The sequence below is a fragment of the Suricata suricatta genome, chromosome 17 (assembly GCF_006229205.1).
Source record: "Suricata suricatta isolate VVHF042 chromosome 17, meerkat_22Aug2017_6uvM2_HiC, whole genome shotgun sequence".
Taxonomy (NCBI): Eukaryota; Metazoa; Chordata; class Mammalia; order Carnivora; family Herpestidae; genus Suricata; species Suricata suricatta.
Genome location: NC_043716.1, coordinates 39,917,293 through 39,932,593, shown reverse-complemented (window position 1 = coordinate 39,932,593; position 15,301 = coordinate 39,917,293). Strand labels below are relative to the sequence as shown.

At 53.0% G+C, this 15,301-nt stretch overlaps 1 protein-coding gene across 1 annotated transcript; it reads left to right on the top strand.

The window, feature by feature from the left end:
- Positions 1 to 7,029: 7,029 nt before the first annotated feature.
- SOST (sclerostin) lies at positions 7,030 to 10,471 on the top strand. Its single transcript, XM_029926925.1, has 2 exons — positions 7,030 to 7,277; positions 10,030 to 10,471. Exons 1-2 carry the CDS (start codon positions 7,058 to 7,060, stop codon positions 10,449 to 10,451), a joined length of 642 nt encoding a protein of 213 aa, XP_029782785.1. The 5' UTR covers positions 7,030 to 7,057; the 3' UTR covers positions 10,452 to 10,471.
- The last annotated feature ends 4,830 nt before the right edge of the window (positions 10,472 to 15,301 follow it).

Below are 15,301 nucleotides of genomic sequence, written 5' to 3'. Positions count from 1 at the left end.
AGGGGAGGGGCAGAGAGAGGCAGACACAGACTCTGAAACAGGCTCCAGGCTCTGAGGTAGTGGTCAGCACAGAGCCCGATGTGGGGCTTGAACCCACAAACCGTGAGAGCATGACCTGAGCCAAAGTTGGACGCTTAACTGACTGAGCCACCCAGGTGCCCAAGTTTTTAATTTTTTAAAATGTTTGTTTATTTTTGAGAGACAGAGACAGAGCATAAGTGGGGGAGGGGCAGAGAGAGAGAGGGAGACACAGAATCTGAAGCAGGCTCCAGCTCTGAGCTGTCAGCACAGAGCCTGACGCTGAGCTCGAACTCACAAACGGCGAGATCATGACCTGAGCTGAAGTTGTACGCTTAACCGACTGAGTGCCCCATGGTAAAAGTGTTTTTTAAAATGTCAGTTTAAAAACCTTTTCACTGAAAAGGTAATACTATATATACATAGTATAAATTCAAACAATAAAAAAGGCTTATTACAAAGCAAGTCTCTTACCCCAAACTTTTAATCCCTCCTCTTTAAGGAAGCCACTATGAAGTAATATCCTGCTAGAAAAATCCCATGCGTCTGTATATGTGCGTGTATAGAGATATCTGTGGAAAATGTTCTACATTTTGCTTTTTTTGCTTAACAGGCAATTGTTTCTTATAGAACCATTCATTATACTGCTACATAGCACTCCACTGTGCATGGTGGACAGTGATTTCTGTATACTCTTATTTTAAAGGTCCAGGCTGCTTTAAGGAGCACAGACTGTCGAAATGAGTTGAGTGGCAGTTGCAACTTATCTGCTTTATATCCTGTTCATTTCTGTTGTCTGTTGCGGTGGCACAGCATCAAGCACATTCCCGTACTCAGAGCTAAGGAGGATTGTTCTGTACTTGCTCCTACAATTTTATGGGGGCGCAGGGGGACACCTGACTGGTTCAATCGGTGGAGCATGTGACTCTTGATCTCAGGGTCACGAGTTCAAGCCCCACGTTGAATGTAGAGATTACTTTTTTTAAAAAAGATAATTTTAGGGGTACCTGGGTGACTCAGTCATGATCGCATGGCTTTTGAGGGTTTTTAAAAATATTTTTCTAACATTTGTTTATTTTTGAGAGTCAGAGTGTGAGCAAGGGAGGGGCAGAGAGAGGGAGACACAGAATCCGAAGCAGGCTCTGGGATCTGAGCTGTCAGCCCAGGGCCCAAGGCAGAGCTCGAACTCACGAACCGTGAGATCATGACCTGAGCTGAAGTCGGCCGCTTAACTGACTAAGCCATCCAGGTGCCCCTTGGCTTTTGAGTTTGAGCCCCATGTCGGGCTCTGGGCTGACAGCCCAGAGCCTGGAGCCTGCTTCAGATTCTGTGTCCCTCTCTCGCTCTGTCCCTCCCCTGCTCATGTTCTCTCTCTCTCTCTCAAGAATGAATAAAATATTTTTTAAAAAATCTTAAAAAAAGATAATCTTAGGAGGGTGGCATCCCAAGCCTAATTTTTAGAAAGACAGTCTCTGAACTATGGCCTTCTGAATTGATAACCCATTTTATAAGAAGTTCAAATGCGAAAAGATTCAGTTTCAGAAGTCTACACTAAAATGTGTTAACCTAGAGCCAAAACATGAATGGGTCATCTCTAGTTCATTTAACTCAGATACACACCATGTGTGATCAATGTGTGTGTTTATTTATATTTTTAAATAATTGAAAATACATATTTTAAAACCTTAAGTGCTCACTTCAGCAGCACATATACTGGAACCTTGAGACCTCCCTGCGGAAATGTGGGGTTCTGAGAGATCTGGTCTGCAAGCCCGTGGAACATTCCACGGAATTCCAGTGGAATGTTCTCCATGCACTGGAGCCCTGGGACAGCCGCCCTGAGAGGCAGGATGGGAGAAAGAAGAAGAAGAGAGGAGTTGAAAAGGAGAATGGAGAGCAGACAGCAGGTGCAGTGGGCCTTGGAAGAGGGACATCGGTCTCCAAACACATTGAGTGACAGAACCCCTCTTTGGCCAGACTTTACCCATTCTCTCCCGAACCCTTTTTGTATTTACTGTTTACTTATTTATTTTGAGAGTGAGCGAAAGGTAGCACGAGTGGGGTGGGGAAGGGGCAGAGAGAGAGGGAGAGAGAGAATCCCAAGCAGGCACAGAGCCTGATGCGGGGCTTGAACTTAGGAACCATGAGATCATGACCTGAGATGAAATCAAGAGTCCGGTGCTTAACTGAGCCACCCCTGCACCCTTGATTTTACCATTTTTAACAAGTGTCATGAAGGCTTGTTCCTTGAGGATTTTCAGATGGGGGCCCTGCAGGCAGAGGGTGGTAGTTTGGATGGCCGTTGGGGAGGTTTTGGAATGAGTTGGGCCTCATCTCGAAGGGCCTGATTGTCAGAAAGAAGGACACGGAAGGTCCATCCTGTTAGGATTGGGGGAACCATTGGCCCATTCTAAGCACAGGGTGGGGGTGGGGGTGAGTGACAATGGTCTTTGGGACTCCTCTCTGTCCCTTAGAAGCTGCCGACCCAACAAGGGGAAGAGTTCCACTTTCTACCTGTGCCGGGACCCTGCAGGCTCCTGGGAACCAGCTCTCAACTGCGAGTAAGGACGGGCTGGTGTGGGCACCCCTCACTGCAGGACTGCCTTCCGAACCCAGACACCCCGTGTTACCCCGGCTGTGGGAGCAACGTCTGTGTAAAACTGCAGCCAGTGAGGAGAACCCTTAGGTCCAGCGAATTACAGACAGGGGACTTGAGTACCAGGAAGAGGGTTCGATGCCTTTGGAGGGTCCTTTCAGATCAAAGATCCTATAATCTCCAGGACTCAAAGGAGCATAGCTCACTTTCCAAACTCCGCCTGTCCTTCAGAGTGTGGTCCAAATGCCTGTCTTCCTGTGACAGATCCCTCCAGTGGAAGAGACTCTTCTCCCCTCTGAAGGCTCCTAACCCTTTGTCCCTTAAAAAAAACAAAACAAAAAACTGAAGCATCTGAACCTTTCCTCAGCGGCACTAACCGCTTTCTTTGCTCAAGAGCTGTTTTCTTGCCGGGTACAGGGGCTGCCGGAGGGGGGCACGAATCCGTCCACAGTTCCTGGCCTGGCAAGTGGGCATATGATCAGGCCGCTCAGTGGAAATGAAAACCAGCAAATCATCACCTAGAAAAACAGCCTCACTAGAAATTTAGGTGCAACGATTCAATGACTAGATGCAATTAAAAATTGTTTAGCCCAAACCTACTGTTGGCAACCTTGCGGAGACACAGGCAGTTATGCGCTGAGTTGTGCCCCCTCCAAACTCGGTACAACCCCTGGTGCATCAGAACGTGACCTTATTTGGAAGCAGGTTTGTTGCAGATGTAATTAGAGAAGATGAGGTGGATCATTAGGGTGGGCCCTAATTTAAGATGACTGATGTCCTTATAAAAAAGGGGAAATTAGGATGCAGACAAGCACACAGGGGGAACAGCATGTGAAGATGACAGCAGAGACCGGGGTGAAGCTTCTAGAAGTCAAGGAACACCAAAGATTGCCAGTAAAGGCACTGGAGGCTCGGGCGAAGGCATGGAACAGACTCTCACATCATAGCTGTCGCGAGAAACCAACCCATCCAACACTGGTCTCACAGAACTAGGAGACGATGCATTTCTTTTTCTTTTTCTTTTGTTTTTTAATTTCGAGAAAGAGAAAGGGTGCATGTGTGCACACACGTGAACAGAGGAGGAGCAGAGAGAGAGGGAGAGAGAGACTCCTAAGCAGGCTCTGCAGTGTCAGCTCAGAGTCGGACTTAGGGCTCGATTCTGCAAACCGTGAAATCATGACCAGAGCCTAAATCAAGAGCTTAACCGACGGAGCCACCCAGGCGCCCGGAGACAATGCATTTCTGTCGTCTGAGCCAACCAGTTCGCAGTATTTTGTTTCAGCAGCCCTAGCTGGCTTATGCACATGCCTGCTGGTATGCCACTTGTGGGGCTGGGGACCTGACTGAGTTTTCTGGAGAACAATCCTACGATACATTTTAAAAATTACTATGTGGAATATTATCCAGCCATAATAAGGAACGGATCATTGATACACGCATCCAACAACCAGGGTGAATTTCCAGGGAATTAGGTAAAGCGAAGAAAGCCAATCCGAAAAGGCTACGTACTGTTTGATTCCATGTATATAACACTTCCAAAATGACAATATTATGGAAATGGAGAACAGATGAGTGGTTCCGTGGGGTTACGGGTGAAAGAGGAGGACATGGGCGGGGGGCGCCTGGGTGGCTCAGATGGTTAAGCGTCTGACTTCAGCTCAGGTCATGGTCTCATGGTTTGTGAGTTCAAGCCCTGCATCGGGCTCTGTGCTCACAGCTCAGAGCCTGGAGCCTGCTTCTGATTCTGGGTCTCCCTCTCTCTCTGACCCTCCCCCACTCACACTCTGTATCTCTCCCTCTCTCAAAAATAAATAAATGTTAAAATATAAACATTTAAAAATAAAAAATAAATTAAAAAAAGGGGAGGGCATGGGGAAGAAGGTGGGTGTGGTTATAACAAGGCAGTGAGAGGGATCTTTGTGATCAGAGTTATTCTCTATCTTGGCTGTGATGGATACTCAAACTTACACACGTGATAAATTTACATAGATCGAAACACACGTATGCATGCGCACATGAAGACAACTAAAACAGGGGAAATCTGAATTAGATTGGTGGAGTGTATCAATGTCCGTATCCTGGTTATGATATTGTACTGTAGTTTTACTGATGTTTCCCTAGAGAGAAGCTAGGTGAGGGGCGCATGGAAGTTTCTCTGTATTACTCCTTACAGGTACATGTGAATTTACAATGGTCTCAGAAAGTTTAACTCAAAAAATTACTTTGTGCAAGGATGTTCCTAGCATCCCCACTGAGGACACGGGAGCCTTGGGAACAGCCTAAAGTACCCACAACACAAGTGAGCTAAAACCCTAGGGGTTTAACTCTGAGCAAGAACAGGCTCTTGAACGGAGTACCTATAAAGCTGGATGAGCATGAGGTGAAAAAGCAGGTGACACCTGTGAGCCGTTCCGTGAAGATCACAGCTACACCTTGGCAGAGAAGAAATCGAAAGGATGGACCCACTTCATCGGTTTGACTCCACTGGATTCTTCTCTTTTTTCTTTTAACATCAATCACTTCAAATAAAACCATGAAACGAAATCCAGGCCTTGCCTCTGGCCGCTGGCTTCCCCTTCTGTCTCCAGCAGGTGGCAGGAGTGTTCCAAGGATGGGCCCCACGGAGTCTGGTTCAGTTGGCTGGGTCCGTAGCTCCGGACAGCAGGTGGGGCTCCGACTCCGATTGCACCAAGTTTAAGGAATCCGGGCATCATCGGAACTGCCCTCTCCCAAATCCAGGGCAAGAAGGCAGCTGTCCAGCCACAACAGGGTTAACGGTCTACATTCCAGAGCAAGGGAAAGGGAGGCTGGAGGGCCAGAGACAGGGGGAGGGAGTGCAGAGGGCCAGCTTCTCACAACACCCACGGGCTCTGTTGGGAGAGATAGATCACCTCCAACAATGGCCACAGCTGTTTTCATCTGCCCCGAAGGAAACTGACTTAGGAAGCAGGTATCAGAGAGGGCCCTTCCTGCAGGGGCTTCTGTCTGGCTTGTAAAACTGTCAGAGCAGCTGCATTCATGTGTCGAGTGATGGATGGTGGAACGGAGGGACAGACGGCTGCAGATGGACACAGCGGCTTACAAGTCAAGGCAGGTGGCAAAGGCCTCGCGGAGGCTCTGCAGGTGGGGCATACTGATTCATTGACCAGTGAAAATACCAAGGGGACCCGGGCCACAGCCCTCTGCCCAGCCTCCTTCAGGGCCAGGAGCGAGCCGCCTCCTTGAACGATCCATCTGTAGTGAAAGCCGCCGCTGGCTCTCCTTTCTTTTCCTGCACCTCAGGTGTGAACCTTCCTCCCCAGTGCCGGTACCCCTCCCAGGCCCCTGCTTCTGCTCCAGGGCTAAGGTAGCCGTTCCTTTTGATTTCTTTGTGGCTAGCTGGACCTGGGATGGCTTCGTGGAAGGCACCCCATTGCACACACCAATAAAGTTTTCCATATAGGACTCAAGGCTGTTTTTGAACAATATAATCGTCTGGGAGACAAAAAAAAAAATGACGATGAAGAGGAAAAAAGGATGCCAGCACGAAAAATGCTGGCCTTGGCTTTTGCTAAGAAAATGGATTTTGTGCTGTCCGTTCCTACCCACAGCCTGGCCAGGGAAATGACTGCCTTTGGCACATCGGTCTGGAAGCCGCAGTGGGTGTCTTGGCCAAGAAGTGCCTGTCACCGTGCGCAGACTCCCCATCGTTTCCTCCTCGCACTCCACCACAGTGCCCAGTGACCTGCTCCTCCTGGCCTTGTAACCAGAATCCCCGCCCCCTCGCCCAAGCAGATGCGCTCCCTGCGGCCCTCCAGTTTTCTCTCGTGCCTTCCAGAGGGTGCCAACGGGGGTTTTCTTGATCAGTGTTATTCATGCTCAGACTCATGGAATTAGGATCAATGGGGTTTCTTAAAAAGTCTTCTGCCTCTGCCTGGCTCTGCGGGGGCCAAAGATATACCTACCCTTCGGGCCATTTGTTGGTGGGGTCACAAATGAACTTGGCCTGACAAAGGCACTTGGCTGGGCTTAGCCCTGTGGAAGGCTCCGAGCTGTAGTTTTCTTTGTGAAGCTGGCCCAGAGCTCGTTTTGAGAAAGCCCAAGGGGCCCAGGGAGGTAAAGATTATGAGCTGGTGCTCATTTTGATATCTGAAAACCACAGCCGCCTGCACGTGGGAGGTGCCGGAGGGCAGGCTTGCCTCACATGCCTCCCCCCACCAGGTCACCTGGGAGCACCAGCTCCCAGGGACTTTGCCGGGCCAGAAAAGTCTTCGGGGAGGGCTTGCTCTGAGCACTCCCCGTTCCCTCCCACTGGGCTGAGAGGAACGTGGGAGCAGCCCTGCCCCAGCCTGTCCTCATTGGTTGGCACGAGGGAGAGGGGGCTTTAAAAAGGCAAACGTGTCCCAGGCTGGGGACCGGAGCCTGTGCTACTGGAAGGCTGGGTGCCCCCCTCTGGCTGGCGCCATGCAGCTCTCTCTTGCCCCGTGTCTCGCCTGCCTGCTGGTGCACGCAGCCTTCCGTGCGGTGGAGGGCCAGGGCTGGCAGGCCTTCAAGAACGATGCCACGGAGATCATCCCTGAGCTGGGCGAGTACCCCGAGCCTCCGCCAGAGCTGGAGAACAACAAGACCATGAACCGGGCGGAGAACGGAGGGAGGCCCCCTCACCATCCCTTTGAGACCAAAGGTATGGGGTAGAGGAGAGCATTTTGAGCACAAGGGGCCGGGAGGGTTCTCTCTGGGAGGTTTGAAGACGGGGGTGGACTGTCAGCCGCTGCCAGTGCTAAAGCAGGGACAGTCTTGCCTGGTGGCAGGGGAGGATGGCACGCCTAGCATTAGCCTTGGTGTTGAGGTGCAGGGGCCTGAGGCTGGTGGGGAGGGGCGGTCTGGTCGCGGGACTCCTGGGGCAGGAACAAGGCTGAGGTGGTGAGAGCCCAACTCTGGGACAGGCTCGGAGCCCCAGAAAGGAGACAGTTTCAAAGAATCCCTTTCTGAGGACACAGGAGACACCTCCCACAGCTGGCACCTCGGGAGAGGGGACAAGGCAGGGCAGCCTCACATCTGTGAGCACCTGCCAGATGCAGACCCTCAGCACATGCTGCACCTGAGCCCTACCCAGGGAACCACCCTCGAGGGAGCCCCATGAGGTCTCCTCTCGGCTGGAAAGTGAAGAAACGAAATCCCCAGACACGAAGCAACCTGGTAGTGAGAAGGGCTGATTTGATCCGTTTGATCCCCTTCTGAGACAGCCTTGGCAGGGGGATCATGTGGGGGGTGTTGGGGACTGAGAGCCAGAGCAACCCCCTACAGAGCAGTGAGAAAGGGACACTCCCCCTGCCCTTGGCCTGCCCAGCGAGCTGGCACTTGAAGGAATGCAAGTTGTAGGCACAGCCTTAGCCTCTGACCCGGGCAGCAGCTGGGGCCAGGCCCTGGAGGGGAGGTGGTGTCCTCTGGCAGGGAGTGGACACAGGTGCCACCATCTTGTCTCATTCCTAGGGAGGCATCCTGACCCCAGTGACAAGGCACTGGCCCCATTGGAGGGCACATCTAGGCTCCTGGTCAAGTCTGCGCAGAGAAGCCCTGGAGTGGGGGAGGAGGGTGACAGCTGGCTCTGCAGCTGGCAGGAATGGCTGGGGGCGGGGGCTGGAATGACACTTCAGAGGGAGAGCCTCACTGCCCTGCAGTCATCGGGCGGGCGAGGAGTCCACTGCCCAGGCCCTCTAATCCCATCCCCCCACAGTCTTGAAGGCAAGGGAACCCCACAGGAGGCCTGGGGCCTCAAGTCTTCTCTAGAGGAGGGTGGGAGCACCCCACCCCACCACTCCCCCCAAGCAAGGTCGATTAAGCTCAAGTGACTGCTTCCTGCAGGCTATGTGGGTCCCTGGGTCCCATGTACAAAAGATCCACCTCCCCAGGCTCCCATGAGCAGCCCCAGGCCCCGAGGAAGCTGTGAGTTCCAAACAAAGTCATCCTTTGCAGAGGAAGTGCCTGACCTAGGGGCGCTATTCTTGGAAAGTCCAAAACACCTCCTTCCCTGGGCAAACAGGCCACCCCCACACGCTCCCCCTGCAGCCAGGGAGCAGTGGTGAGGACACCAAACCAGCCCAGAAACCAGAAGGTCAGCCACGGCAGGAAGGCAAACCCCACTCTCCCCTGCTATGCTTGTTCTCCAGGGCCCTTCTCTCTGGTTTTGGTCCCTGGACTATTTTTCATCCCTTGTATCACATGGGAACTGTCCTCATGAACCCCTCAGGTGGTGGCTAGATGCTTGAGTGAGGACCAGCTGTTTAAAAAGCTCCCGCCTGTCTAAGCCCACAGTAGGAGAGTTGATCAAGGTGGCTTCAGGGCACCAAGCCAGGCCACAGAGCCCAAAGTACCCCCTCCCCAACTCCAACCCCAGATGAAGCCTGTGTCACCATGGGGGCGGGGATCCACCCAAATGGCCCAAAACAAGAGATGTCTCCAGCAGAGTGCTTGGCACACAGCAGGTGCTTAATAAATGTGGCAGCTGATCCTGCAGATTTTCAGTCAGAGCTCTGTCCCCTCGGGCAGGAAGTCACTGCAGTACATGGCAGCCCTTTGCCCCCACCCCTAGCCCAGCCTCTCACCTCGGAGCTCAGGCACACAGCTTCTGCCCTTGTGGGAACCCAGAGGCGCTGGGGCCCCAAGGAAGTGGAATGAGGAGACCCAGATCTGCCTTTTGGGCAAGTGTTTTTCCCTCTCTGAGGCCTCCGTGTGCTCAGTGATGATGAGAGGGTTTGACCAACTGCCTTTGGCTCCTTTCAAGTCTAATGACATCTCCTCCCCAACCTCCCCTCCCATCCCTCTCCTTGGCAGCAGTAGCCGTGGATTTATCACCTCCAATTAACCCCTACTCCTTTCCCTATCCCCTCACCATCCCTCCCAAGTGGCTGGAAAATGAACTTAGGAGAAGCCAAGACCATGTAAAGGGTGTGGCTAATATCTACTTTGCCTAGACCTGGCACTCTGAGGTACAGATGTGACTTACATCTGGAGAACAGGGCCTCCTTGGAGAAGAAAAACACATAGCAAGCAACACGCCAACACTTCCAGCTTTTTCTATGTGCTCATAGTGTCCCCTGCATTACATTACATTACAATTAACTCCTTAGGACAGCCCATTTTTCAGATAAGAAGCCCAGAGAGGTTAAGTGACTCGCCTGAGATCACACAGTGATGGAGCAGGTATTTGAACTGCAACAGACACTTGGCTCCAAAATTTTAAGGGGAAAGGGTGGGCCAGGGTTCTTTCCACCAACCACCACCGCCTCCCCCAGTACCTGGACCCAGGGGCAAAAGCATCTGGAGAGCAGCCGGTTTGGAAAAGGCCTGAGTCGGGGGCCAGGAGGCCGGGGGAGGGAGGGGGGGTTGGTGGCGCCCAGGGAGCCGGGCGGGCCTCACAAGCCGTCTCTCCGCAGACGTGTCCGAGTACAGCTGCCGCGAGCTGCACTTCACCCGCTACGTGACGGACGGGCCGTGCCGCAGCGCCAAGCCGGTCACCGAGCTGGTGTGCTCCGGCCAGTGCGGCCCGGCGCGCCTGCTGCCCAACGCCATCGGCCGCGGCAAGTGGTGGCGCCCGAGCGGACCCGACTTCCGCTGCATCCCCGACCGCTACCGCGCGCAGCGGGTGCAGTTGCTGTGTCCCGGGGGCGCCGCCCCGCGCGCGCGCAAAGTGCGCCTGGTGGCCTCGTGCAAGTGCAAGCGCCTCACCCGCTTCCACAATCAGTCCGAGCTCAAGGACTTCGGACCCGAGGCCGCGCGGCCGCAGAAGGGCCGAAAGCCGCGCCCCCGCGCCCGGGGCGCCAAGGCCAACCAGGCGGAGCTGGAGAACGCCTATTAGAGGCCGCCCGCCGCGCCGCGCCTCCCCCACCCGCGCCCCGGCCCAGGCGCCCGGGTTTCTGCCCTGCGCACGCGGTTTGATTGTTTGTATCTCATTGTAAATGCCTGCAACCCAGGGCTGGGGGCTGAGACCTTCTGGGCTTCGGCAGGAGGTAGCCAGGCCCTACGGATCCCTGGTGCCAGCAGAGCCCCTACTCCCCCGTCTCTGAGGGGGGGGGGGGCGGTCCCGCAGGGGAGGGCGCTGAGAGTCACAAACACGGAGCCACGCAGCCCCGCCTACGGGGGCCGCCCACCTTTGCTGGTCCCCTTTCGGAGGAGGCCGAAGAAAAGCAAGCATTTCACCGCCCAGGGGCTGTAAGGGAGCAGTGGGGAGTGAGAAAAGTCCGGGGACTGGTTAAGAAAGTGCGTTTAGATTCCTCCTCGACGTCTCTGCCCCTTGAATAGCCTTTAGTGCCTGTTGTGCCAAGAACACAGGACTGGGGGCCGTGGATACGGTTTCTAGTCCGGACTCTGCCGCTAACGTGCTGGATGACCTTGGACCACGGTCTTCTCTGTCTGTCCTCGATTTCCTATTGGGAAAATGGAGGTGGGGGTGGGGTTTGTATCTCGAGGAATCCACTGTCACGTGATTCCAAGGCCTTGGGTGTCTTTTGAATGGGCAAAGGAGAGAGAGAGGTTGGATTGAGTTACTGCCATGGTCATGTCCAGAATTCAGAGTTGTAATGCTCTGATGCGACAGCCAAAGATGAAAAACGAGTGTGGCGGTGGAGGGGGCGTGGGGGAGGGGAGTCTTTTAGGGCTGACAAACTTCTGGAAGAAGTTGTGTTCTTTCCCAGCCTGGTGTCCCCAGATGTTTGCCTACCTCCACTCCTCCATCCCAAAGGATGCAGAAGCAATACCATTGATTGGGGTAGACAAGGAGAAGGTCCCAAGGCAGGGAAGGGGATGGGGACAGAAATCACCCTCCTGTTGGGAAAGAACAGCGCCCCCCACCATGGCCATGTTTTAGAGTTACCTTCTGCAGAGAAGCTTAAGGTCCCAGGTCACTGGGCTTGCAGGCCCAAGGGAACAGCCATCACCCTTTCAAAGACCAGAAGATCCTTCTGGAAGCATCTCCTTCTGCCTACCACTCACAGACACAATCCTGTCTAGAACCTAGCTTCTTAGTGCAGTTACCTCTGATGGCGTATCTTACACTGAAATATTACTTGGAGAAAAAGCTTACAAGTGCTGTGCATATGCCAAGATTCCACAAAGCCTAATAGCTGTCATCCAAAAATCTTTTTGAAAGTCATTTCCAGACACCTCTTACTTTTTGTGTCATTTCTAATTGTGTATAAAACAAAAAACAAAAACCAGAAGCACATGCCATATGAAATTCTGCGGGGCTGGTCCTTTCCACAATCCTTCCATGTGGGATTTGTCCATAAGAATGAACGTCGTGGTTTTTAGAAAGAGTTAAGTTACATATTTATTTTCTCACTTAAGTTATTTATATGCAGAAGTTTTTCTTGTAGCGAAATGACAACGTTAATATTGCTTTATGAAATACCAGTCTGTTCTTTCCAGAGGCACTGTTAATAAAGACAATGAATCATTTTCGAGAGGATGTGGTCTCATGTTGTCAACCCCACACAGCCATTCCTGTCAAAGTTAGCTCCTTCTCTTGGGCGCTAGGACTTCAGCCTCGGAGGCACCTTTGACTGTGGCGGGGTGGCCCTTGCGGCAATTGTGTCCTCCCTTTGAAAAGTCATGTTTGTTCCTTCCTTTCTAAACCTAAGCCTCATTTCTTCCCCTGGCCATTGTCATAACTTCAGCCTGCCCTCCACACTGTCATCCGGAAACACTGCTCTCATCATGCCTCACTCCTGCTTGAAATCCTTCGGAAGCTCCTCCTAGCCCAGGATCAAGGGCTTCTCAGCCTGACAAGTGAAGCCCTTCCCTGCTGGATTCCCATCCCCCGCTCCACCAAACTTCCTTCCTGACTCCAAGTGGCCCTACTCTACTCGCCCCTGCTTCTTTAGTTGACCCCCACCCCTGTGGACCACCCCCAACGACTCCTCTCTAACTTCCGGGTTCATGTTCCTTGTCACCTCTGAGCCTGCACCTTCCAGAGATGTTGCAGTCCCCGCTGACCTCTCCACCGGTGCCCCAGGCCTTTTGTCCTGCTTTGCTTCCTGATTCTGTCTCCCTTTCAATATTCATTCGTGGATCGTGTCTCACCTGGCCAGGCCCTGCTGAGTCCTGGGACAGACGCAAAGCCAAGTACAACTCAGCTCCAGCTCACAGGGGGCTCATTCACGAGTTTTCCTGAGCGTGAGTTCATGCCTCCCTGGTAAAAATGAACCATCTTCACAAGCAGGGCCGATGTCTTGCCCTTCTCTCAGTGGCCTCCCTGAGGCGCCTCACAGAGCTGGATGCTGGCTGACACTCAAGAAATACCCTTCAGTTGTCACAAGGAGGAATGACTCCAAGCTTTGAGTCCAGTCCAGCCCCTCTCAGGGTAACGCCACCCCAAAGGCCTCCCCAGCCCCAGTGATTTTTCATGTTAACTCCCAATGAACCCTCCTCAATTCCTTGTCATCGGTAGCAAGTTATTGATAGTTGTCGGTGGGTCTCTGTCTCCAGGCTCCGAGGAGGCCCCAGCGAGAGCCTCCGGGAAATTCACACCCCATGAGGAAGGTCTCAGTGCTGGGGAATGAGAACAGGTAGGAAACGGATACAGGGTCCAGCCCAGAGGGCCGTGTGCTACAGTGGATGGGGACACAGGCTCTGGAACCAGGCTCGTGTTTGAATCGAAGGAAAGTGGGGCACCGCGGGGTTAAATGTTTGCCCACAGTCACAAGTGGGCTCGGTTCCTGCCCTGACACTCACTCAAGCCGCTGGGAGCCTGGCAGGCACGTGGGCTAGTAATCAGGTCGCACTGTCTGTACACAGTGTTATGGGACCAAGCACAGAAGTACTCACTTTGTGGGAGGCAGGCGGAGAACAGCTCAGGGAAGCTTTCGCGGAGGTGGGTGCTGCTTAGAAGTTTGCCGGGTGGAGAAGGCAGCCCCGGCTTTCTAAGCAGAGGACTTTGGCCCAAAAAAGACACTGCCGCTAAAGGTGCATGGCTGTTGGTGGGGGCATGAGACTCGATCCGCCACATTCCTCAACCAGCCCTGAGTTCTCACCATGTGCCAGGCAGCAGGGGGCAGCTGGGAATTCCAAGCTGTGTCCAACCCCAGATACACCTAGGGTCCGCTCTCTGGGACCCCAGGACCAGGAGGGATCTGCCCAGGCTATGATTCCATTACCACGAGGGGAAAAAAAACAACCCAAAGCCTAAATTGTAGGTCGGGTTAGGGGTTATTTATGGAAAGTTATATTCTACCTACATGGGGTCTATGAGCCTGGCGCCGATCAGAAACAGAACGGACAACAGGCTCAGCTGGGGGGGGCATTCTACCCTGGGGAGCGCATGTTCCGGTGCTATAGCCAGACGTGGGGGTTGTATTAATAGTCTTGAGAGTCAGACAGAGGGGCAGAGGGAAACAGATCTCTCTCTGTCTCTGTCTCTGTCTCTGTCTCTCTGTCTCTCTCTCTCTCACACACACACACACACACACACACACACACACACACGCACATGCACACATGCACACACAATCCATCAGGCTCGACCTGCACTCCAAGTACAAATCAGGCCATCTTTGCACAAGAACGTAAAGCAAAAGAAACTCAAAGAAGCCACAGGAACCCAAACTCCCCCATTTTCCTTGAGGCAGGCAGCACTTGGGCAGCTGGAGAGGGTGGAGAGCTCACACACCAAGCTCTGAGTCACTGCAGTTGGAAACAGGGGCCACCTGCCCCCACCTCCAACCTGTTCCCTGACGCCGGTCTGCCCTAGTTCCTGATCATTGGTTCTAGCTCTGGGGCCTCGGCAAACTTCCTGTCCCCCACCCTTCACCCCCACCACGTTCCTAGAGTGCATTCACTGTTGTCTCCCTTATCCACCGGCAGGCAAAAGCTCAGGCTTCTATCAGCTTCGACCGATAGTTGGAAGTTCCTTTCATCACTAGAGGGGCAGGAGGCGGTGGGATTGTCACTCTTAATTAATGGAACCATGCGCCTGTTTGCCCAGGAACTGACACCTATTGGCCCAGTGAAATTATTAACAGCTCCCACATTTACCCTCAAAAATATCCTGTTTGAGCAATAAATTACATGACTATTATAGGTATAAGTATAAGAGATACAGCTTTCTCTGGAGTGGCTGGGGCTCGCATACCTTTTTTCAAACGCTGGCCCCTCTGGAAAGTCCCCTGCATACCTCCTCAAGGCCTGTTGGTCCCACAGATACATGTCACTTTCCCTGACCAGCCAGACAATGCTTCCTTCCTTCAAAGGACTCACCTTCGCAGTTACACAACAATAGACTTAATCGCACAAGTGTTTAATTAATTTCTCCCCTCCCCCCAATGGAAGACCCAGCCAGGAAAGCAAGGCCTCTTGATCTGTCGCTGCTCACCAGGGAACCGCCAGGACCCAGCATACAGTAGGCGCCTAATGTGCATTGTGGTTACACAGTTGTTTGGTTTATTCAGGATTTCGTCTCCTGTGAGATTAGGTTGGATAGAACGGACCGGGATGCATGGATGATGTTGGGAAGAGGGAGGGGAGTATCCAACTTCTGGGAAAAGAAGCTGCTTGACGCTGTCCTTGCAGACTTGGTCTCTCAGGTTAAGGCACAGCCCCTACCCTCAAGCAGTCAATGATCTCGATGGGGAGTCTAGTGGAAAATACCACAGTGGAGTATGTGATCATTTGCCACCTGGGTGGTAGAGACCCGAGGGGGCGTGGGGCTTCCGG

Coding starts and splice junctions, on each gene's coding strand:
- SOST (XM_029926925.1), top strand. CDS start 7,058: ATGCAGCTCTCTCTTGCCCCGTGTCTCGCCTGCCTGCTGGTGCACGCA. Junction 7,278..10,029: donor CCATCCCTTTGAGACCAAAG/GTATGGGGTAGA, acceptor GTCTCTCCGCAG/ACGTGTCCGAGTACAGCTGC.